Source organism: Mercenaria mercenaria, chromosome 1 (assembly GCF_021730395.1).
Source record: "Mercenaria mercenaria strain notata chromosome 1, MADL_Memer_1, whole genome shotgun sequence".
NCBI classification, from domain to species: Eukaryota; Metazoa; Mollusca; class Bivalvia; order Venerida; family Veneridae; genus Mercenaria; species Mercenaria mercenaria.
This window is the reverse complement of record NC_069361.1, coordinates 98161348-98187780: the sequence shown is the minus strand read 5'-3', so window position 1 is coordinate 98187780 and position 26433 is coordinate 98161348. Positions and strand designations below refer to the sequence as shown.

Here is a 26433-nt window from a genome sequence, read left to right as displayed (position 1 = left end):
TTGTTTACCGCATTAAGACGACATGCATGAGTGCACAACCCAGGTCACTGTGTCTAATGTCAATGTCACTCTTAAAATGCCAAATGTCATGGTCACAGCATTCTACTTGCCCTGTATCAGAGGGGACATCTGGGGGTATTGATTAACTTTAGTGATAACACTAGTTTTCTGTTGATATAAATTTCAGCCAATACCAAGGTGAATTTTACAGACCCAATAGCTGAGTACACACATAATGTGGGGAAGTCTGTGACTGGAGGACATTTTTACCGAGGCTGTGAGAGTCCAAACCTTAATGGTTTCTATATCTATGGAGACTTCATGTCAGGGTAATCTTTAATAATATATTTCAAAATATGGCTGATTTCTGTATTTACTGAATTTATGATTCAGTCATTGAGCGTTACATAACATTAATTACATTTTACATTGCACTGTTTTTGTATGGTAAACACAGATACATATATTGATATAACCAGCAGTTATTACTTCAACATACATGTAATTTGTTATATTTCTCTTACCAACATCAATCCCGGTAGTACACCTTCATCAAAGTGACAATATGTCAAAATATTGATTGCAGAAAATTTGTGTCTGTACTCCAACATAAATTCAATGAAATATGCAAAACCAGTGTAATGCTGCTGAGCAAACTTGTAAATTTGAGTAGATTTGGTGGTCAGTATCTCATTTATTTACCTGATAATTTCATCATTTTACCATTTTGTAAAATTATGTTAGCTTCATTAATTTTTATGAGAAAACATTCTGTTCTAAAATATATTATCTGGTCGTGCCTCACCCACCTTGGAATCATGGCAAGTTTTCCGTAATTTCTTTTATCAAACTGAAAAGTTGAACTATGGTGTTAAACCCAACAAAATCTGTAAAGGACATTTATATATCGCATTATATCTAAGCACTATTTGTTTCTGCAGTTCATTAGTACTGCCTTTATTTCAGGAAACTCTTCCGCCTCAAAGGACCTTCCAATCCTAAAAAGAAGAAATGGCACCACAAGGAACTGAACATGTGTGCCTCAGACTGGTGTGTACCGCCTCTGACTAATGATTACGCTACCAGTATCATCTCATTTGGAGAAGATGAATATGGTATGTACCTTAAAGAAGGGAAATAACCATGGTCTGCTAATTTGGCTTTAAATAATTGTGGATTATTTTTCATTTTAATAGATTTGTGTTTGAATGAAGATAAACTACATAATATAGTAGGTAAAGTAAATCAGTACAACATACAAATAGTCGATCTATGGACACAGTACTAGAAAGTGTCTTTGAAGGAGAAAGGTAACAGGAACAATACATCACTGTACATTTATGTAGTTGTGAGGTAAATATAACAAAAGTGATAGTAGATATACTTGCTTGACAGGAGTGCAGTAATTTGACAGTTGAAAATTGTTGTTTTTTTGCTTGTCAGAACCAAAGGTTCAAGGTCAGCTTTTGTGATGGAGCTGTGTCCGTCATCTGGCCTTAACTTTTTAGCTCACATAGTGCTTAATAAGGTGAGCTGATGTAGATGCACATTTTGTATCATCAACAATTTGACTTCTGACCCTTTAGAGGTTACAATTTTAGCCCAATCCTAATGAAACTTGGTCAGAGTATTACCCTCAATAAAATCTCCAACAAGTTTGTTACTGGGTCATCTGGGGGGTAAAAAATCTTGGTCTTTAGGTCACTTAATAGGAAAACCTTGTTGACACTCTAGAGGCCAGATTTTCTGCCTTATCTCCATAAAACCAGAATGTTTGGTTTTATGAAATCTAGGCCAAGTCCAAAACTGAGTTACCTGAGGTCAAAAACTAGGTCACTAGGTCAGATCATAGAAAACCGTGTTAACACTCCAGAAGCCATATCTTCCATTTGATCATAAATCTTTGTCAGAATTTTTGTCTGTAAAATCTAGGTCCATTTCAAAACTCTTTTACCGAAGGTCTTAAACTGAATCACTAGGTCAAATCATAGAAAAACATTGTTCACACACTTAGAGGCCACATTTACTACTTGTTGTTTTTTTTCATAAAACTTTGTCAGAATGTTTATCTCTTTGAAATTTATGTCAGGTTCAAAATTAGGTTACCTGAAATTTTAAACTAGGTCACCAGATTGAATCATAAAAATACCTTTTTAACACTAGATGCCACATTTTCTACTTGATCTTCATTAGAACTTTGCCAAAATGTTTGTTTCTATGAAATCTAGGTCAAGTTAGAAACTGAATTATCCAGGTGAAAAATCCTAGAAGAACATTGATAACACTCCAAAGGCCAAGTTTTCTAACTGATCTTTGTAAGACTTGAACATAATGTTTGTCTGTTCAAAATCTAGGACAAGTTTGTAACTATAGGGGGCCTTCGTGGCTGGGTGGTTAAAGTGGCTGACTTCCATTCACTTACCCCTCATTGATGTGGGTTCAGATTCACTGATTCTAGGGGCTCCCAGAGCTGAAAATGAAAAAAAAAAACATGGGACTATTTCTTTTCTTTTGAACTGCTTGATGGATCATCGTTAAATTTGGTCAGAAGCATGCTTGTAAGGTCCTCTATAAAGTTGTTCAAATGATTCCATTCTAAGGGCCACCAGAGCTGAAAATAGAAAAACCTTTAGATGATTTCTTATGAACTGCTTGATGGATCATCACCTAAATTGGACTTTAACATTCTTGTAAGGTCCTCCCAGTTTTATTCATACAGTTTTGCTTGATTGAATCTATTGACCACCAGGGCCGAAATAGAATAGCCCTTAAACAATCATCACTTCATTAAACTTAATATATAGCATTCTTGTAATGTCTTCTTGCTTTTTTTTTTTTTTTTTTTTTTTTTTTTTTCAAATTTTTCCACCAGGAACCACCAGAGCTAAAAACAGAATAATCTCTGAACAACTCCTTCTCATGAACCACTAGATGGATCACCATCAGACGTGGTCTGAAGCTCCCTTGTAGAGTCCTTTCGAAAATTTGTTGAAGTTGTTGGGACAGCATCCTTGAAAGATCCTCTCCAATGTTTTTCAAACAGTTCTCCTTAACTGAATTTAGTCGCTGCAAGAGCTGAAAATAGAAATAGAACTGAAAAACTTGTTCTCATAAACGTCTGCCTGGATCTTCTTCATACTTTGTCTGAAGCATCATTATAAGATTCTCCACCAAATTTGTTTAAGTGGGAGCAGTAAACTACTTTTAAGGACCATAAGAACTAAAAATACAAATACTTTTAAACAACTTCTTGTCATCAGACTTGATCTGTAGGATCTTTAATGGTCCGCGCCAAATTTTTTTTCAAATCGAGGGCCCTCGATCCCTTTCAGGGGCAACTAGAGCTAAAAATAAAAATACCTTTAAACAACTTCTACTCCTAAACCACTTGATGGATCTTATCCAACTTGGTCTGTAGCATCATCGTAAGGTTTTCTTCCAATTTTGCTAAAAGTTGGATGTTTGTTCCCTCTTAGGATCCACTAGATTTAAAATTACAAAAACATGTAAATGACTTCTTCCCATGAATCAATTGATGATTCTTTTTGTCTGTAAGGTCCTTCCCCAATTTTGTACAAAGTGGGGCACCAGGCCCTTTTTCAGGGCCACAAGAGCTAAAGATGAAAAATGATCGCAAATAACTTCTCAAAAACTGCTTGATGGAATCATCAGACCCAGTCTGTAGCACTGTTGACAGACTGATGGATGGACAGACAGACAGACAATCAGCCCCATCACATAATACATCTAGCTGACAATCATTAAGTTTCTTCCAATAATTATGCATTTTTTGGATGTAAAAGTAACATACAGAAAAGTCTTTAAACAACTTTTAATGAACTGCTGAAGGATGTTTGCCACTTGGTGAGAAGTAAAGTGAGATGGTCAAGGTCCTTTCAGGTTTTATTTTGGGCACTTGTGTTTTTGCTTAATGGTCAGAGATGAACTCCTGTTAACCTTGTTGTGTATTACAGGTGAAGTGTACATGTTATCAACCAGCTTTGCAAGCACAGCATCATTTGCCGGGACTGTTTACAAAATTGTTGATCCAATGAGGTAAGATATCAGATTAGAGAAAGATTGCTGAAAAGTCAAAACTATGTGTAGAAGGCATTAAACGTTTGTGGCACTAGTATCTCAAAAAATATTTACATAGAATCCTGAAACCTTTAGGAATATTAGTCAGCATGTGAAGTTTTTGTGTGGGATTTCACTCTGCAAGACCAGAGTTATTGTCCTTGACTTGGTAAAAGGTATGCGTAAAGGACTCAAGTTTGTGTTCCATGTACCTCTAAAAAGTATTTGACCTGAAGTCATGGAGCCATCAAGTAATATAATTATATAGAGCAGTGAACAACCCTTAATGATTTCCAGGTCACAGGTACTACTGGTACAAAAATGTTTCTTCTCAGTATGTTTAGAATGCTTTGACTATCTGCAAGCTTGGCAACACTGATTTGTGGATGATAACTTGATTTTGAGATCATTACAAAAAGTAGACCCTCTTGATTTTGATGCATCTTACTCAAAGATTATGGTTAATATCATGCTAAATGGTCAGCTGGATGTACATGTATTATGTGATGGTGCTGGTTGTCTGTCTGTCCGTCCATCCGTCCGTCTGTCTGTCAGTCACTTTAGTTACCTTTCGTGAAGTTCAAATTGCTTTGACCTGTGATCCTTGAACTTACTGTGAAATCATTAATATTCGTGGGGGACTAATTTTCATGGTTGAGTCAATCCACGATATTTTATCCCAACGAACAAGTATAATTCCCATTCATTTTATGTTCAAAAGTTGAAATCCACAAATTTATATCCCCACGAAATTGCTGTTTTGACCATGACCACGAAATTTAATGATTTTACAGTAATAGGCACATTGCTCTGGTGTATATTGCAATTATGTTTTCTGCATTTATTAAAGAGCTGTTTATTCATATTGAAAAACCTTAAAATCTTTCCATTTTATTCACAGGAGAGGACATCCAGAAGTTTGTAAATCTAAGAGGAATCCAACAAGTACTGGAACCAGTACAAAAACAAAGGGTACCACTACACCCACAGTAATAGCTGGTACCACTGTCAGTGATGCTGTGCCCCAGTATACTGGTTCCAGCGGTATGTTACTAACTTTACTGTTACTGGTGACAAAGTATGGAGGCATGCAGAGCTAGCTTGGCGTACAGGAATGTTGCATTGTAAAAATCCAGTTAATGTCTTGTTGTCATGGTGATAGTGTAAATAGTCACAGATGTTTGAACTAATAAGTTTACTAACAGTAGAATCTTTGTTCAAGTGTCCTGCAACACAAATGTGACAGTTTCTATGACATTTCAGTGTTCATTTACAGAATATTCTGTTATTATATAGTATTTCTATGGAGAGTAGGTCAGGAAAAGAACAGTTACTTTAAAATTTAACAAATGTGACACACTTAAACATAAAACAGGAAACTTAAATCAGCCTGAACTATTACCATCTTACAAAAATATTGTGGATGTTACCTAGTAACTGTTGCTTGTAATTATGCTTCCCTAACTAATTGGGTACATATAGCTGTTTGTCCAGTCATCTGTCCAACAGTCTGTTTGTAAATCTCTCACAAATATTTTCAGTTAAATTACCATAAATGTAAGAATGAAACAGTGTGCATAACACACCTTTTGTTCACATTGGTCCAAAGTCTTTCAGTGAGATCAAAGGCAGATGGGGATTATTTTAATTCTGCATTGTATCTTTTAAACTCCTAGAAAGATTTTTCCAATGACTCGCTACAACTGTTAACAATAAGGAATGAATGCAACTTTCAGTCATATCAGTTCATGGACTTACTGCGAGGTCAAAAGTTGAATAGGGATTATTTTATGTCTTCCATGTACATGTATCTGTTAACTCTGGAATGACTTTCAGATAACATGTCACAAATGTTGTTATCTGTAATGAAATGACATGCAAAACGTAACTTTCTTTTCTGTACTTCCAATTTCGGAATCACAAAATGCAATCTATAATATTTTTTGTCTGCTCTTTATCTCTTTACCCAATGGAATTTTTATTACTATATTTGCTTTAAGTTTGTAAATGCTTTATATAGTGGCAAGGGCAATTCTTACAATTGTTAGATGCATTAAAGAAGGCATGTACATGTTTTGCTTATTGTTAATTTATGTTTTATAGGCCAGTATATTGAACATGATAGTTGTTTCACAATAGAACATGTATATAGTATGTAGGTTCTTGCAGAAAACAGGACAGATCAACATTGAATACTGTGTATATTTTCATGTAAACTTGGACACAAGTTTGTAAACTTGAACACAAGTCAAGGTGCAGTTTAAATTGATTCAGATTTTGATTGGTGCCTAGGCTTTTCCTCAGTGAGCCCAGTTTTCTAGAGAACAGTTCAAGTATATATTTTCAGATTTAAAGGTGAATTGTAGTACAGTTTATATGCATGTGAAGGGTGTTTATATATATATATGTTTATATATATATGTATATATATATATTTTTTTTTTTTATTGTCAACAGGGAAAAAATGTATTTTCTACATATTTGTTGCTGTATGATTAAATTGGTGCAATTTATGATTTATCATATATTCCAGTGTTTTAAGTGCCATTAGACTACAGAATGTGGTTATGCTGTTAGCAGACAGTAATAGTTTTGTAGCACTTCCGTTTTACTTCAAAGAGTTATTTTTATACGCCCAAAGGGACGTATTATGTTATAACCCTGGTGTCTGTCCCTCCTTTCGTTAGCAATTTCGTGTCCGCTTTGTAACTCTTGAACCCCTTGAAGGATTTCAAAGAAACTTGACACAAATTGTCACCACACCAAGACAACATGCAGAGCACATGTTTTGGATGTCTCACTTCAAGGTCAAGGTCACACTTTGGGTCAAAGGTCATATCAGTTTGTTTTGTGTCTGCTCTGTAACTCTTGGACTGCTTGAAGGATTTCAAAGAAACTTGGCAGAAATGTTCACCACACCGAGATGACATGCAGAGCACTTGTTTTGGATGACTCGCTTCAAGGTCAAGGTCACACATAGGGGTCAAAGGTCATATATGACTGCTTTGTGTATATTGCTCTGCATTGCAGTGTTTTTGTTTTTATTTGGCAGATCCCTTTTTTGTTCACTTACAATAAAAAAAAAATTGAATTACTTCCCTTTTATGTTACTATAAATAGCTTATTTTGAAACTTTTTTATTATTGGCCGTAGGGAAAAACTGAGACCACTATTCTGTGGTACAACATGGATGGTACCTCCAATTGTAAAGTGTATTTTGACATACCTGTACCTGGTAAGGATTTTTTTTGTTGACTTAGAATATTTTTTTGTGGACTTAGGAGTTTCTTCCCTTTGTTGTTTCTGTCCTTTGGGCTTCAGCAGTCAAGTTCTTTAAATTTTGCTGCCATCCTCTGATGTAACCCTTCGGGCATATATTGCCACGCTTGGCGGAGCTCTTGTTAACTCTTATATTTGAAACATAACTTAAAAACTCCTGTTTTACGTGTTTTTCATTTGAATTGTAATACTGATTTCACTTTTCACACATCTGATGGAGTGTTTCATTTCATGTGTTTAAATAGTTTTATTTAGATATTTTAGGAGAGTGTAAAATGCTGTGGTATTGGAGAATATTACATTAACTTGCACATGTGTTCCTGCTATCCACAAGAAACTAGTATGCTTATGGTATGAGAGGGCTAGGCTTATGTTATTATATGATTTGGTGATTTACAGTGGTTATAACTAACATGTACTAAATTGATCTACTTATTCAAATAGTTTTGTCACAAATAATGCCTACAGTTTTCAGGTATGCTCTTGAGTCTTGAATAAGGAATCTGTGATCAATTGTATTACACCAGGTGGGCAATTCATGGTTCTGGCTTATGAACTACTTGATCGGTTTTTACAAACCTGTAGTAGTTTTGCATGAAACCCTGAAATATTTGTTTAATGATTCTACTCTGCCAGGCAAATAATTTCATCAAATCCAAAAATAAAAAAAAATCTTTAGTTAAACTACTTACTATTACTGAAAACTACCTTTGGTTACTTCTTTGGTCTAATTATTTGAAAAACGCTTGATTTATTTGCAGAATCATTTGCCTTTTTTGTTTTCCAGAATTCTCTTTATTTTTCTGTTTACAGAATACTTTCTATGATTAATGTGTGTTCCTTTTCCTGACTCACAGATTTGTTAATATTTTACATAATCATTATGATATTGTGCAAGTACAGGATTCTAACAAAATGTTCTATATTCTATAATTTTTTTTTTTACTTCCGTTTGGTAACCTGATGCTATTATAGCAGTTTCTATACTACCATTACAGCATCCCAAGAGACCACGACCAAGGGCCCGTCCACATCTCTCTCTCCTAGCATCCTTGATATTATCCAGCGCTGGCTTCGTTACTCAGCCATGTAAATAGGAGGGTTTCTTCTGACAGGACTTTCCTTATTAATCTTTGGATCTTTTCCTTTATAGCAATTTTTTTTTTCTTATAGTATTTTTTTAAAACTGAATTCTTTTTTTGCAAAATTTTAACATAAATGTGAAGTAATAGTGAGAAAAATTTCAGATTGGTTTTTCTTACTTAATACAACAGTAACAAAGTGTAAAATCTTTATTCACAGTAACCAGTTGTTTCTTTTTCACTTACCAAAGCATGTCATATTGTTGAACAAAATTGCTGCTTGCTTTTCTTTTGTGCATGAATATTGTTGTTACTTTTTAAGACTCTACAGTCTTAGTTTACTTTTATTGCTTCCTGGATGATATAGATTCTTTTAAATATTCTGTAAGATATGTATCAAACGTTTTTTGTTACTTTTGTATTTTTGATTTGTCCAAGTAACCTAAAAATAGCAAAGATAAAATTTGGCTTTAAATTTTGCTGTATTCAGCACATCGATAGCAAATACATAAAAAAGTCATTCTAATCACTTTTATCAGCTTTTTTTGTTAACAAATTTTCACCCTCCAATTTATATTACACTGTATATTTTTGCAGTTTTATAAGGTCAATTTTTCGTTATACTTTTATAGATTTAATTTATTTTTATCAAGAATACTCATTGTTGCAGTATATTAATGTATTTCCATCAAAGTGTGTGATCGCATGCACGTGTAGATTAGCATGACTGTGTACATGCATGTTTCTGCATTGTCAGCACTATGGTAACCAGTGCCATGTTTTTCTATATGAGCTTTTACAAGGTATGATGTGAAATCATCAGTAGAAGAAGAAAAATTTATTTTTGTAGTTTACATGTCAGGGTATAGAACTGCATTATAAAATACTACTCGGTTGTTCTGGGTCTAATCTGGCAGCATAATTTCTTCCGATTTTATGTTAATGAAGTTCTGTATGGTAAAACACAGTAACTCCTCTGAGTGATCTTAACTTTAAGAATCTTGTCAGTGACAGGTTTCCTGGAAAAACCTTCACATACTTAATTGATAATGAGTAATATTGAATTAAGAAGAGTTCTTGACATTGCACCACATTATTGAATGTTTTTTACTTGAGATTTCGGATTTGTGTGTTGTAATACATGTATAAGACATTTATAACTATATAAGTGTCTATGCTAATGAGAACAGCTGATGGCAAAACTACACTTCATTCTTATTACTGCTTTATACATAAATACATTAATTTTACATTAAAAAAAAACATTTATAACAATTTTACATTTATCCTCACATCTTACAAGTGATTTTAAAAGAACACATTAAGTTGGGAAAGTGTTTGTATTATCTAAGTGCCTTATATTTATGCAACTTGAATTTACTTGTTAAAGGCATTTTAAACATCTTTTCAATCTGATAGTTATTGGCTTGAGAACATTTACTGATAAGCTTTTGGCAAGTGGTTTTTCACATGTGAAACATACTTTGTCATTATGTATTGGCCTAAGTATTAGTATATACAATATATTTTTGTGGTATTAATTCTTTTCTTAATTTGCACTTTACACTTATAAAATCAAACTGTTCAGAATCTTTTTACTGTTCATATGAGTTGTAAATGCAGTGGTATATTTTATATTTCTTGAATTTATGTGTTCTCAATCCCAGACATACTTTAAATCAAAATGACTATTGTTTACAAAAACAGAAGTGTCTTTCTGATAAGTTGTTTTCAAAAGAAAGATGAAGTGAAATGTTTATCATCTGTAGGATGATACATCACATGCTGGCCTGAACCAGCTGTAACCTGTTATTTTGCTGAACTCGTGTATTATGTTGTTTTGAAGGTTATTTTGATACAGGTGGTTTTCATTATAATAATTGTTTCATTAAAAAAAGACATGGTTTGTTAAGATGAAAAATAAAACAATTTACAACATGTGCTCGTCTGTGTTATGTTGGCATGTTAAGTGCAATCCAGGTTAATACTGTATGATCTAATGAACCAGTTTCATCAATGTGTGCAGTATTCACACAGACTAGAGACATTAAAATGTGAAGTTTTCGACAATATGTTAGATGTTTCAGTTGAAATCTGCAAATATTATTAAAATAGTGCGATTTACACACCTGAAACGTGAAACTCAGAAAACAAAGTCCATTGTTCCACGGCTGAGGTTATAGAGATGTACTGGAGGTAAAGTCTCGAAGTTCAAACATCTGACTTGTTGCCTCTCAAGTCGAAGACTCGTGGCAAATTTATTTCGTTTGATCAGTGGTTTCTGAGTTTAAAATTTACCAACGGTAGGATTACTTGTTTTGGGAGACCAGTACAAACATGGGTTCTCATATGCAATGTCTGAAGCAAATAAAATTCAGATCGTCAACACCTAGTTGATGGCTGATTTCTTGTTGCAAAATTGGCCATGGATTCTCATTTACAGAAACAAACGTATAAGTACTAAATACCGTTAAAATTAATGTGTTCTCTGCTGATCGTTTACCCGAATGCCCAACCTTTATTCTTACCGCCAAGTTAGGCTAATGGTGAAGCGCCTGCTTGGAGTGCGCCGGGGAGATCGTGGGTTCGCTCCCTGGCCGCCTTGTACCAAAGAAGTGAAAAATGGTACAAGTAGACTGGTCAGCCCAATGTTAGTATAATTTGACTGGTTAAGGTATCCTGTCACTTGTCTACGGCGTGATATTCCAATAAGGCAACACTATACAGTTGGACATAGTGCTCACTGCTACAAGTAGACGACTGAAAAATTGTTGGAAAACACGTTAAATATGTAAATGATATATTAGTATTCATGAAGTGTAAGTAGTTTGACCTGTTTTTAGCTGCATTGAAAAAGTAGGGAAATGAAGTAAAAACTTCCGCACTTAAATACCGTAATACCGTAGTCAGTCGCTACCCTCCCTATATGTTGCTCATGTATCACAATGCAACATTGCGATATCATTCTGGCTGGCACGTTGCACGTAAACAAAAAAAAACTGAACTACCAGACCTTGCATGCATCTTGTTTGAACAGTTTTACGTTTAACATTGTTACATTCTCGAGCTGCTGCATATTGCGCAATATATATTAACGCATTACTAACGACAGTTAACTGGATAAGTGATGCACTTGTTGAAACCTCTGCTGCCAAGCCGAGAAAGAAACTTTACAGATAGAAATATGCGTATTGCTAATCTTCTGACCAAACCTCCGAGTGGTCAGATTCGAACACTTTAAAAAAACTAAGTAAGTATTTTTAATGGCCCATAGCAGTATTGACAATACTTGTCTGTCTACCGACTAGATAATCTTTATTTTCATACGAAAGAGCGAGGCATATGTGAACACCCGGGCGGCACCTACTTGAAAAGCAGGTCCGCTCTCTAAGTCAAAAAGTTTTCATCCGATCTACACCAAACTTGCTGACAATGTTTGTGGGCATGATATCTCGGCCAAGTTCGATAACCACCTAAACCGCCCCAAGCACTCTTGGATTATGGCCTTTGAATTACTCGAAAAACTGCGAATTTAGCCTTGTCTGTACTCTTAAGTCGAACAGTTTTCATCCGATCTTCACCAAACTTGGTGACAATGTTTTTTTGGCATAATACATACCTCGGCCAAGTTCGATTACCACCAATATTGCCCACCCAAGGCACTCTTGGATTATGGCCCTTGAATTACTCGAAATCTGCGAAATTAGCCTTGTCCATTCAAACAGTTTTGATCCAATTGTCAATTTCATCCCACATGGAACCTCACAAATACCTTGATTACTCTTTTTTTAGCCCACCATCATCAGATGGTGGGCTATTCAAATCACTTTGCGTCCGTGGTCCGTGTCCGTCCATCCGTCCGTCCATTAACAATTTCTCGTTATCGCATCTCCTCAGAAACTACTGGGGGGATTTTGACCAAACTTTGTCAGAATGATGTATTGGTACCCTAGTTGTGTCCCCCTGAAAATAAGACTGGTTTAACTATTTGTGAGTGAGTTATGGCCCTTTGTTTTTTTTTCTAATTTACATAGATTTATATAGGGAAAAACTTTGAAAATCTTCTTGTCCAAAACCACAGAGCTTAGAGCTTTGCTATTTGGTATGTAGCATTATCTAGTGGTCCTCTACCAAGATGATTCAAATTATTTCCCTGGGGTCAAATATGGCCCCGCCCCGGGGGTCACATGGTTTATATAGACTTATATAGGGAAAAATTTTGAAAAACCTCTTGTCCAAAACCACAGGGCCTAGGGCTTTGATATTTTGTATGTGACATCATCTAGTGGCCGTCTACTAAGATTGTTCAAATTATTCCCCTAGGGCCAAATATGGCAAAACCACAAAGCCTAGGGCTTTGATATTTGTAATGTAGCATCACTTAGCGGTTCTCTACCAAGTTTATTCAAATCATCCCCCTAGGGTCAAATATGGCCCCGCCCTGGGGGTCACATGGTTCATATAGACTTATATAGGGAAAAGCTTTTAAAATCTTCTTGTCAATAACCTACAACATTCAAATTTGGACCACATGTATAGTTTCGAGTGGCAATATAAACCTTGACATGAGTTGACCTTGATTTTGACCTAGTGACCTACTTTCACATTTCTGTAGCTACAGCCATCAAATTTGGACCACATGCATAGTTTTGTGTACCGAAAAAAACTTTGACCTTGACATTGACCTAGTGACCTACTTTCACATGTTTGAAGGTACAGGCTTCAAATTTGGAACACATGCATAGTTTTGTGCTCAGAAATGAAATTTGACCTTGATTTTGACCTAGTGACCTACTTTCACATTTCTCAAGCTACAGCCTTCGAATTTGGAACACATGCATAGTTTTGTGCACCGAAAAAAAAAACTTCGACCTTGACATTGACCTAGTAACCTACTTCCACATTTTTGAAGGTACAGGCTTCAAATTTGGACCACATGCATAGTTTTGTGTTCTGAAATGAAATTGGACCTTGATTTTGACCTAGTGACCTACTTTCATATTTCTCAAGCTACAGCTTCAAATTTGGACCACATGCATAGTTTTGTGTACCGAAATGAACTTTGATCTTGAGATTGACCTAGTGACCCACTTCCACATTTCTGAAGCTACAGGCTTCAAATTTGGACCACATGCCTATTTTTGTGTTCTAAATTGAAATTTGACATTGATTTTTACCTAGTACCTAGTTTTCACATTTCTCAAGCTACAGCCTCCAAATTTGAAGCATATGCATAGTTTATTATACCGAAATGAACTTTGACCTTGAAACTACTTTCACATTTCTCAAGCTACAGCTTTCAAATTTGGACCACATGCATGGACCACATGCACAGTGTTGTGTACCGAAATGAAATTTGACCTTGATTTTGACCTTGAGCTAGTCTTGGAATTGGAACATTAAAAAATGGCTCAATGGTGGGCGCCAAGATCACTCTGTGATCTCTTGATTTGGTTAACAAGGCATACAACATCAACATTATTACCTTTATAATACGTAACTGAATATTTAGAAGCCCGTTTGAATGGACAAGGCTAATTTCGCAGATTTCGAATAATTCAAGGGCCATAATCCAAGAGTGCCTGGGGCAATTTTGGTGGTTATCGAACTTGGCCGTGGTATTTTGTTTTATACTTATTTCTGTCATATAAGTGTCAGTCACACTACACCGTATAGCGTTAACGGACGCCAAACGTATAGAAAAATTGCGGCAGAAAGTTATCCGGTGACGAAAAGCATCCTCCGCTGCGATCGCGATCGGGGCGCATAAAACGCACAATGACCGCAAGATTAACGCACCGTTCAACGAATATCACCGTACTAGGAACGGACTTGTATCGCGTAAAACGTAAACGCAACGCACGAGAAACTGACAAAACGTTCTTGTTAGTTATCGTCCGTTGAACATACGTTACATCCGTTGCATGTCCGGTAGTAGTCCGGCCGTGAATCAGGTGCACCGGACAAGATGGGATGCGAACCGGACAAGTACAGAATAGGGAACGCACGAGTAACGAACAAAACGCATATCAGCGCATTGCTACCGTACATTTAACGGACAACTTTGTCCGGCGGTGAACGTTTAAATTTTGACAAGCTCAAAACCTTCCACCAGATGGAACGAACATCGCCGGACAAGGAGCGCAGGCGCCGCATGAGAAACGGAAAAGACACGCATACGAACGGACACGAACGGATAGAAAATTTTGTTATACGTTGGACGTCCGTTAACGCTATACGGTGTAGTGTAACTGAGACTATATTCTGGCCGACCAGTGTTTTGGGAAGAGAAGGGACATAATTATACAAAATTAGCCTCAGGAGTTATTTTCTTTGAACAAAGCACATGGTCTGAACATAGGTTATGGCAATACTTATACTAGAAAATGCCACAGAAACTTTCCAGCTGGTCGGCCATGCTCCAATCCGTGTTGGTTTTTCCACCCGGGGTAAGTTATATTACCTAGACACCAGCACGTGTCGGTTGTTTCAAACAGGGATGAAGCCGTGTCGGTTGTTCCACCCAGTGGCCTGCCCGTTCCTGAGATATTGACCGGGGATACCTTTGTTCATCACTTAACAAGGAAATTTATATGTTCTGATCTTTCAAACATCTCAGTTATTTCATACTCAAAGAGTTTTCTCTGCAGGTGATGGGAGGATGATGAACTACTTAGACTACTTCAAAAGACAAGAGCTTCGAAACAGACGGCGAAAAATGCAGAAACAGTTCAAGAAAGAACGAGAGGAGAAGAAGAAAAATCTGTCAGTATATCGGGGTACCCCGCCACCTCAGATTCAACCTGGACTCATTTTTCATGGAATTAATATTCACAGATGTACAAATACACCGACGTTTTGGTGTTCCTTAAGCAGACTGATTCCATCACCATGAACTTTTCAAAGACAATTCGTATCCGTTTCCTTGCGTAGTCTTAGAGTGAGTGTGATGCTCGTGTTTACATGTATAATCATTATCTGTAAATAAAATTGAGAACTACTTATTATACTGTCAGTTGTTTCATGGTATATAATGCAATATTTTGTCAAAAAGCGATTATCATTACTCCCGTTATCAGTTTATTCGGTTTGGTTTTCGGTCCATGGCGTAACTAAATCAAAGAACTACTTGACCTGTCGCAAAAGTCACACCAACGTTCAAGACTTTGATTTCGTATCCATACGGTGCATGTTTTTCTACACCCCCCCCCCCCCCCACACACACACACACACACCCACCCCACACTCCTTGGTAAATTTTACGGAACACGGGCCAAGGAAAAGCCAGTCTACATAACGGGGTAACGGTTTTCGAATTTATAGAGTGTTCCTTAGTCAGTGAATTATCCTGATAGACAAGCAATGTAAAAGGCGGAGACGGTGAGATATATTGGCAAAGTGATTTTTTTGTATATTTTGTAAGATTAAATACAATTTTAAAGATAACACAAACTGCACGTTTGAAACAAGGGAACATACAGCATCTTTTCAAATATTCCAGTTTGTCCTCTTTAAATCGATAAAGTAAACTAAAAAGATGTTGGTTCATTTGTCCATTGACGTTTTTAAGTCAATAAAGTAAATTAAAAGGATGTAGGTTTGTATTTTATTTAAGATATTTATATGAAAAGTCTGTCATAGACCACAGGGTCGCTACATTTCAGATAAATGTTGCGGTTGTTATATATTGCCGACGTGCTTCCTCATCATTCATACTTCAGGTGTTTTATATACATAATTAAAGTTTGCAGTTGCTTTTATAGCGCTCAAAAATTGAAAGTCAATATAGTCAATATAGTTTAACAACGAAGATGAATTTTTTGTTGTTGTTGTGTTTGAAGCTATTGATTTTATACGTTAGTAAAGTAACTGGACAACAATGTTTGGATTTAATGCCTCCATTCACACCCGCAGCTCCATTGAGGTTTTGTGAACAGTACTCCAAGTATGGTTGCTGTACGTCACATGATGACGAGCGACTTGGGGAGATAAATGAAGATATCAGATACATGGTTCGACAGGGTGAAGACAGACAAATTAACCCTAGCTGCTTACAGTACGCGAAAGCATTCCTGTGCGCAAGGTGCTCGCCGTTCTCCGCTGAGATTTTCAGAAACAAAGTGACTTATAACTTACAAATGCCACGTATCTTTCCCGGGTTATGCAATAATTTTTGTACGCGTTTTTATGACAACTGTAACAATATTCTTCCAGAATTCCTTGTCGTACTTGGAAATACTGAAGAAAAGAGGGAAAGAGCAAAGTTTTTAGATTCATTGACTATAACATCAAATCCCGCCGAGTTCTGCGAGGAAGTTGGTCTTCCTCCTCATAGAACACAGTATTGCCACCCCGTCGTGGACTCTACCTTCGGAGAAAGTTCCAGGCTAACCACAGACAAGGTGACCACGGCCGAGTGTGTCTGTCTTCAATCCTATGACATATCTCTTAGAAACCCAGTTGCCATTGCAAACGCTAATGATGGTACTGGCCGACTTTTTATCGCTGAACAAACTGGTGTCGTGAAAATCATGTTTTCTGACGGTCGTATTTCTCGACATCACTTCCTTGATATTCAATCTAAAGTGTACCAAAACAACGATGGATTTTCACAGCTAGGGCTCCTTGGGTTGACCTTCCATCCAGAGTTCAAAAACAACCACAAACTATACGTGTTCTACACTTTCAAGAAAAACAACACTTCCGATCTGCATATACGTGTGGAAGAATATCGAGTGAAGGACACAGATGATGATAGAGTTGACTCAAGCTCAAACAGAGTGATTATAGAAGTACAAAAGGACACCATAAATCATGCAGGAGGCTCGGTAACAATATATTTCAGTTGTACTTTGCTAATGTTTCACCCACTGTCAGTTTATAAAGCATTATCTAGCTTAAAGCCCTGCTCCGCGGTTATTCAAATTCTATTGTGTGTATGCAACCCATGATTACAATAGGTAACAGTTAACGGTCACGCGCCACACTTTATTTCATAGTTCATATATAGTCAGGATTTTCATGCTTTTTCAGTGACAATTTAAGGTTAAAAGGTAGGACTGGAGCAGGTCTTTGAAAGCTCATACGCATGGCATGTCAAACGTTGCTAAATTATATATGTATGTTATTATTATTGTATGTTTGTTATTGTTATTCAATGTCTTGTCATTCATATTCTAAAAGTCATTATTGTTATTCTATATTTCGTTATTCTTATTGTATCTTTGATATTGTTATTCAATGTCGTGTCATTCATATTCTAAGTCTTACCATTGTTATTCTATTTGTCGCTATTCCTATTGTATGTTCGATATTCTTATGTATGGCATGTCAAACGTTGCTAAATTATATATGTATGTTATTATTATTGTATGTTTGTTATTGGTATTCAATGTCTTGTCATTCATATTCTAAAAGTCATTATTGTTATTCTATATTTCGTTATTCTTATTGTATCTTTGATATTGTTATTCAATGTCGTGTCATTCATATATTCTAAGTTTTTCCATTGTTATTCTGTATGTCGTTATTCTTATTGTATTGGCAATAAGAATAACGAAATATAGAATAACAATAATGACTTTTACCATAAGAATATCGAACATACAATAAGAATAACGACATATACAATAACAATGGTAAGATTTAGAATATGAATGACACGACATTGAATAACAATATCAAAAATACAATAACAATAACGAAACATAGAATAACAATAATGACTTTTACCATAAGAATATCGAACATACCATAAGAATAACGACATATACAATAACAATAGCAAATTTTAGAATATGAATGACACGACATTGAATAACAATAACAAACATACAATAATAATAACATACATATATTTAATTTAGCAACGTTTGACATGCCATATCCTTAATTATTTCAATACAATTTCTAGTTTTACAATTACATGTGATAGATAATCGGGATATTTCAACAATCTGGACGAAAATGAAGGTGCTTTAGAATAGTTACTAGTTTCTTAATTAATTCATTTCCATTCTTTATCATATATCTGACGTCGTGGGAATGAAATAAAGTGATAATACACTAGTGTAATAAAGCTTTAACATTGACGTCGTTTTAAGTATAGGAGACGTTGGTCTAATTTACTAAGTCTACTAACAATAGGTGAAGAAAGAAGACAGTTTGATGTTTCAGCAGGAAAAACTTACATGCGATCAAAAGAATATTACATTTGTGCCTTTCAGCATTGAATTTATGAAACTCGTTGAAGAAAATTGAAAAAAGAAATGCTCGATAGAGCCACGCATTTTATTATTTTATTCAACCCGATTAATAAATTCAATATGAAAAGACACTCAAGTAACATCCTCTGTTAAAATAAATCTGGGCAAACAGATAATTAAGAAAATAAGCTCACAAAGAAAATCAGGAAAGTGAACACAAATACGTGTAATTCATCAGCTATTAAAGACACCGCATGCTCGTCGTTCATCTTAAGATACTTACTTCGAATATAGAAATTTCAACTTTACTGAATAAGTAAATTACTTGTGTATGCGGGCTACATTCCTATTCAAGTGCCATGCAGTAACCAACTGTCCATTGTTAAAAAAAGCTTCCAGTCTTTTAATGGTAGTATATATTTATACCTTGTTAAACCATAGATGTACAAAAATGTGAACTATTGATATATAATACTGCCAGTACATATAAACTTGTTAATTTTATATTTAGTATCTGTCTACATCTCAAAATATGAAATTTTAAACTGGTATATCTTTAAAGTTTCGAACACTGTTACTTGACAACATTTTGATACAGCAACCACTTGAAACTCGTCAGATTAAGGATGTTCACGTGTACTTTTCCTCCCTTTTCCAGTTGCTATTCGGTAAAGATGGCTACTTATACATCTTCATTGGGGACGACGGGGGAGACGGTGATGCTATGGAATTCTCGCAGGATCTGTATATAATCTTGTTTTTCCTTCAAACATTCGTTTCAATCTTCATTTTACTTTATATAGCTGGTTCGCGAAGAGTAAAAGTAAAATCTGACAATCGAAGAAGAATACAAATACAAACTATTGAATGCACAGACCTGTTGCATTAGAAAATCTGCCAGCCTGTTAAGGTATAGAAAGATAATGGAGTCATTTTCAGACTTTTCAGCTTACAGCATACACAGGTCTTTCCCTAAAAACAGCTTTATAAGTTAAAATAAAGGGAAAATAACAAAAAAAATGTCTTCAAACTCTAAAAAGGCTTAAAATTACCATTTAATACCAATGAAATTGTGATACTGTAAATTCCTTGTTCATGCAGGTTCATGTTTCATGGGAAAGTTCTGCGAGTAAATGTAGATGTGACAGATTTTGTAGCAGGAAAAGAGTACAGTATCCCCAATGACAATCCGTTTGCTGGAAAAGAAGAGTTGGGACTTCCTGAGATTTATGCATGGGGTCTGCGTAATCCATGGAAATGTAGTGTAGACAGAGGTAAGCTGTATGTCTGGGGTCTGGTAATCCATGGAAAGGTAGTGTAGACAGAGGTAAGCTGTATGTCTGGGGTCTGGTAATTCATGGAAAGGTAGTGTAGACAGAGGTAAGCTGTATGTTTAGGGTCTTCTTAATCCATGGAGATGTAGTGTAGACAGAGGTAAGCTGTATGTCTGGGGTCTGCATAATCCACGGAAATGTAGCGTAGACAGAGTTAAGCTGTATGTCTAGGGTCTGCGTAATCCACGGAAATGTAGTGTAGACAAAGGTAAGCTGTATGTCTGGGGTCTGCATAATCCACGGAAATGTAGTGTAGACAGAGGTAAGCTGTATGTCTGGGGTCTGTGTAATCCACGGAAATGTAGTGTAGAAAGAGGTAAGCTGTATGTCTGGGGTCTGCGTAATCCACGGAAATGTAGTGTAGACAGAGGCAAGTTTGGACTGTCTGAGATATACGTCTGGGGCCGGTTTAATCTATGGAGGTTTTGTGAAGACAGAGTGATGTTTGGACTGTCTTAGATATATATATTTGGGGTCTACTTTATCCATGAATGTGTAGTGAGGACAGAGGTAAGTTTGGACTGCCTGAAATATATGTTTGAGGTCTGCGTTATCCATGAAGGTTTTAGTGTGGACAGAGGTAAGTTTGGACTGCCTGAGATATGATTCATATCGTACCATTTTGATGATAAACGTCTTCAAAGGCAGCGTGTCAGGGTGCAAAGTTTCATCCTTTGCCAGTACAGACACAGAACGACAGAGCATGGGAAAGACAAAAAAACAGAGAGATTTTTTTAATAGATGCAGGCTTACTCGGCTAACGTAGCCTAACTCTTTGCGAACATGTGCCTTAAGTTTGTGTAATCCGAGGATAGAAGTGTCGAAAGAGGTAAGGTCAAAGTAAGACATGCTGGTTAAAGAAACTCTTAGACTTTCAGGTAGTTACACTATAAAATTTGAAATGAGTTTTTCATGCTGCGAAGATCGGTTCAAGGTCTTATGTCCTAAAGGTACGTTAATACAAGGATGTGGTTAAAATAATTGTTTTTGCAGCAAATTGCTTGAAGCAATAGAAAGTACAGTATACAATATACATAGTCATATTGGTAAACTGTTTGAGCTGTATATCACCTCACAGATACTTAGGAGTAGTGTCGAAACGTTGAAGTGATTTGTTAAGATTGAAACATGTTGAAAATCTAATTATTGAGGGTTTGCCCTATATTACTCTATGTAATTAATACAGCTGGTTGTTTTCACGCAAAAAAAAATACATAAAACCATAAAACTGTGTACTGTAGAAATCTGCATCTTTCTATAGGGTCACCACTTAAAGATGTGTTCTGTATATTGTCTCATCTTTTTGCCATGTTGTGCCCGTCAGTATATTCCTAACCATACATTCTTGACCGTGAATCAGCATGGTCGGTAATAGTTTTCTTATAATCCTTTGAGAGAGTAAAAGGATTGGAGCCGACACAGGGAACATTCACAAACACGAGAAAAATGTGCAATGGCTATAAAGATATGGAGGGAACATAATATCATATTATTGCCAGTCTGTCTTTTGACCTCGTCGTTCAACCATAATTGGCACAGAGTTAATTAATATATGAAACTGACACAAAAAGCTTTACATCACCGTTAATTGATACCCCTGATAATTGCATTAATTATATGAATTCCTTCAAAAGGTTTAAAAGGTATGAGCGAGCACGAAACACTATCTTTTGATCTTTTATTTCACCATACGACATTGATAGTCAAGTCTTGACCCGACATGGCTAGAAGTTGTGTGCTGCAAGTCGTCAGTTATGAAAATCCTGCTATAAAAGTGGTAAAAAGTGTGATGGCTGATTTCTGCCATTTCGTTCTGGCATGTTGGCTTTAAACGTGCAAACACACCAGAAGGAAATGGCAGAAATCAGCCACCATAAAGAGTTTCTGAGTGAACATAATTCTACTTGGTAGTGAATGAAATGGATCCAGAACTAAGGGGATTGTGTCGGGTTTGGGGGGGGGGGGGGGGGGGATCACGAGTAATTTAAGACAACTTTCATCTGATAACTTTAAAGTGCAGCTTAAATGCATATACGTTTTCATTGTTTGCTGTGGTGTTAATTTGCTTGTGTCATATTTTGTGAGATTACACAATGTTTGGTTGTGCTCTTCAAACAGTGCTGAGTTCAGTTTCGGTCATATTTGTTTATTTCAGCTGAACTATTGAAAAAACATACATCTGTCAACAAGTGCAAGCTGGTAATGATGAAACGACCATTTTCTTTTATGAATCACCTGCCTTGTGATTATTTTCAAACATACATATTTGTAATATTTACCTTTACCAATTATGGTAAGAGTACGATTTTTTTTTCAGCGAAGTTTTCAGAGCGTATATTCTGTGGAGATGTAGGCGTGGAGACGTATGAGGAAGTAAATATCGTAAAAAAGAAAGCAAACTACGGATGGAATATAAAAGAAGGAACGTCAAATTTCTGTCCAGACTGTTTGCGAGGTACTGGTATATAACATTTGGTGTTATTGTATATCCTGCAATAAGACATTGACTGAATTAGTGTTTAAAGCATAAAATAATTCAGGTTTAAGCATGTAAGAAAATATGAAAATATCACAAAATCCATGTAATATCCGTGTTAGTTTTGTCACGTGCTAATTTGACGTCATAATGCTCTCTTACCGGTCCGCGCGTAAACCGTTGTTTATCGCAGAATATACATAGCTTGATTTTCTTCTTTGTTTAACTGGAAATCGAAGTGAGCCATGTCATTTAAAAATTGTCTTCGTCAAGTCTGATTCATCAAATTAGTAACTGTTTTGCGGTTTTATCGCGCAAGAATCATTTAAAAGTTATACACTACAGTAACTGTTAAATTCGCTTTGGGTGGTTGTAAAATCTTTTTGAACTGTTGAGTTTAAATGTATTTTCCCCTTTGGCCAATCTTCTTTTTATATATTTTACACATGGAAATGTTGCTTTTATGCTAGCACAAGATACTTTGACAGTTTCATAACAACCAATTACCAATTTAAGTCAAAATAAAAATTTTAAAACTGATGTTTTCCATCATGTCTGAAAATATCCGATCAAAATTGATAAATTCAAAATGTTCCTTTTACCACCGTTTGAGTTCTTTAAAAATGACGAATCGTGTTTCTGTTACATTAAAGAAGGGACATTAAGGAAAACATGTTGATTCGTAAAAGGAGGATAGACTCGTAATATGGTTATTTACATTTTTAGGATTGCCTGAAGTGAACATTACAGATCCGATATTTCAATACCGCCATACTATCGGGGTAGCTGTGGTTGGTGGAAATATATACAGAGGCTGCTTGAACCCAAACCTGCACGGCCAGTACATCTTTGGAGATTTCCAAAATGGGTAAATTTATGATTTGATCGACAATGTCATTGACATCATCATGAAAATTATTCATCTTGCTAAGACACAGACACTGTCTGACACAAAATTGCAACATTATCTGTAACAGTTTAAAGTACTTTCTTGGTACTGCTATGTGGCTGGCAGTTTGAAGTCTCGCGCTTACATCAACAGCAATGTTGCAGTATGCTTTGTAAGCAGGACAATATTTGTGTTCTTACAAAAACTTGGCCGTGTAGAAAGAAGCAGCAAATTTATAAGTTCTAAACTGCTCCAAATCCAGTCAAAATAACTTGTTTTTTTTTGTTTACTTTTACAGGTTGTTCCGGCTGGAAGAGAACACCAGGAAGCAGATGTGGAGCGGTGAACGTCTGGAGATCTGTCCTGCCTCTCGGTGTTTAGGTTCACTGGGCAGTCAGATTCAGCAAAATATCCTTGCATTCGGAGAAGATGAAGATGGTAGGTTTCAAGCTTTTAAATATTTCACGTAATTTCAATAATATACTGGAGAAATGATACAGAACGTTAAACTTCCTTTCGACAGTTCTGTACAAATTTGCAGTCTGCTTTTTTATACAGAAGTAAACACGGATCATTCAGTGTCGCAAGGAGACGGCGGAGCTGCTCGGGTTTTCCAGGGTTTCTGGCGACCCATAGAGAATATATGGGACCACATGATTGCTTGACAGAGCCCCGAGTACTCAACTCAATGATGTATGTTGTAGCTGCTACATTTGTTTTGTTTTGGGTTTTACGCCGTTTTTCAGCAGTATTTCGGTCATGTAACGGCGGGCAGTTATCCTAACCAGTGTTCCTGGATTCTGTACCAGTAGTACAAACCTGTTCTTCGCAAGTAACTGCCAACTTCCCCACATGAATTATCAGAGGTGGAGGACTACAAGCTCATTACTAGTGTATATTGTACTATGCAGAATAAACTCTATTTCAGGTGAAATATATGTGTTAACTACGTCTTCGCCAAGCTTCAGCTCACCAACCGGTCGTGTATATAAAATTGTGGATCCAATCAGGTAAAAACTACATTAAGGAAAATCTAGCTGGTACTACACAGCACTACATGAACAGTGGATGCATGACAACAATTCTAGTCATTCATTTCATTAAATGAACGAATCAAATAAGTTCTCATAAAATTCTTAACAGAAGAAAGAGATGACTACACAAGAGGGTCATTTATTATATCCCCGAAGGCGATCACCTGACCATGACCTTTTGTCCCTAAATACAAATCTGAGACCGGCCATAAAAGTTGACCAAGTTTGGTCAATATCCATCAAATGTGTTGTAAAAACACGATTGGAAGATTTTTTCCAGTGCAACCATTTGAACAAACTTGAGAGAGGTCCTTTGAAGTTTTTTTCTATTTGTATGCATCTCTGATGGCCCCTACAAAGGCATCAAGTGGAATTGTTTGAACTTAACTTCGAAAAGGTTCATACAATAATGTTTCAGACAAAATTTGGTTAAAAATCTATCAAGTCATTCGCGATAAATCGGTTTGTTTTTTCTATGTTTAAGTCTTAAAGCGGTAAAGTGGATCTAACTGAAAACAACTGAGAGACGTCCATGATGCTTAACCAATATTGTGAAATGTCATCAAGCTGTCTACAAGAAATTCTTCAGTTTTGTTTTCAACTTTTAGCCACAACAGCCCATAAAAGTGGCCCCTGTATCATGATTAGTCTAGATGTGGAGCATTCATGACACACAATGGCCGATGCAGACACATTAGTGCAAGTAGTAGTACGTGCTTTGCTGACCTGTAAGCTGAAAGTATTAGAGTAACACAACATTCATTCTAAAAACAATATATTTGGTAGTAAACCACAGGCGCTTGAAGCTCTAGCATTATATATATATATATATATATATATATATATATATATATATATATATATGCATTAACCATATCCCACACACCTAATACTCTACAGAGACATCTAATCTGCACATATATTTCACTGACAGAGCTTCAAACACCTGTAAGTAAATATATGATATTGTATAAACATACCCAATGACTTGCAAGTCAATAACTAATGTCCAAGGTCCAAAGTTTAAGGGCTAACAGTTTTTACTGTTCGCAGAAAAGCCATTCAAGTGTTTCATAATATGACAACTTTTCTTTTTCAATATTTGACTTCAGCGTTAATTATAGACCATATATATCAATGGCACAAACTATAATTTATGTTTGGAGTCGTGTAAATATATCAACTCTTTCCATGCTGGACACAATTTGGTTTTGCCTTTGCGGCCAGTGTAGATCATGAAAAACCTGCACATCTGTGCAGTCTGATCATTGTCTGTTCTTTTTGCTATTCAGCCTGTATCTTTTTGATAAAGACCTTTTTAATAGTTAATGGTACTGTCCAAATTGGGAGATGGGCATGTTCATTGTAGATTTTTAGCATGGTAAGGGTTAACTATCATACAATATTCATAATGAATATTATATTTTTCCAGGAGAGGTAATCCAAAACACTGTAAAGCATCAAGATCAGCTGATGGTAAATCTGCTGTAACAGGAGACGTCTTACCACCTGTGATACCAGACCCAAATAAGGAAGAAACACCGCCAACTACAACTCAAGCACCCACAACCACAACACCAAGAAGGCAGCAGAGACCAGTACCTGAAACGCCAAGGAGGAACAGAGCACCACAGAATACTGGCACACAAAGGAGAGGTAATCAAAGACCAAGATCAAGGTTTAATTTTCTTCGACGTTTGTTTAGTAGAAGACGTGGCAATACTGAAAATGAAGAAAACAGAAATGGAGCCGTCAATCAATCACCAGCAAGAAATTCTGTCGCAAATAACCGAAGGACTGGCACTAGAAGAAATTCTGGTTCAAGAAACACACAACAAAACAGTGGGGTTAGGGTACTGGGTGGTACAGCAAGAGTTATTACCTTGAGAAAATGAAAATTCAACAGTGCTTTGGTCGATTTGGCAACAACAAGTTCTAAAGACAGCATATTTTTCAATTATTTGAAAAATCGCATCTCTTTCAGTGTGCTTCAGTAATAGGCAAATAAAAATTAAAAGAATAAATATTATTTCTACTTGTCTGGTACAATATTACTA

The 26433-nt window shown here is 36.0% G+C and overlaps 1 protein-coding gene across 1 annotated transcript in view; it reads left to right on the top strand.

Moving 5' to 3' along the window:
* LOC123564080 (uncharacterized) overlaps positions 1–26405 on the top strand; it is a 54132-nt gene extending 27727 nt beyond the window's left edge. The window contains exons 5-17 of the mRNA XM_045357377.2: positions 188–329; positions 967–1115; positions 3975–4056; positions 4979–5121; positions 15089–15330; positions 16202–17266; positions 19302–19387; positions 19745–19917; positions 22295–22432; positions 23180–23321; positions 23641–23780; positions 24271–24352; positions 25809–26405. Coding sequence (XP_045213312.2) covers positions 188–329; positions 967–1115; positions 3975–4056; positions 4979–5121; positions 15089–15330; positions 16202–17266; positions 19302–19387; positions 19745–19917; positions 22295–22432; positions 23180–23321; positions 23641–23780; positions 24271–24352; positions 25809–26271 — 3047 coding nt within the window. The 3' untranslated portion in view covers positions 26272–26405. The remainder of the gene's footprint in view (positions 1–187; positions 330–966; positions 1116–3974; positions 4057–4978; positions 5122–15088; positions 15331–16201; positions 17267–19301; positions 19388–19744; positions 19918–22294; positions 22433–23179; positions 23322–23640; positions 23781–24270; positions 24353–25808) is intronic.
* Positions 26406–26433: the final 28 nt, after the last annotated feature.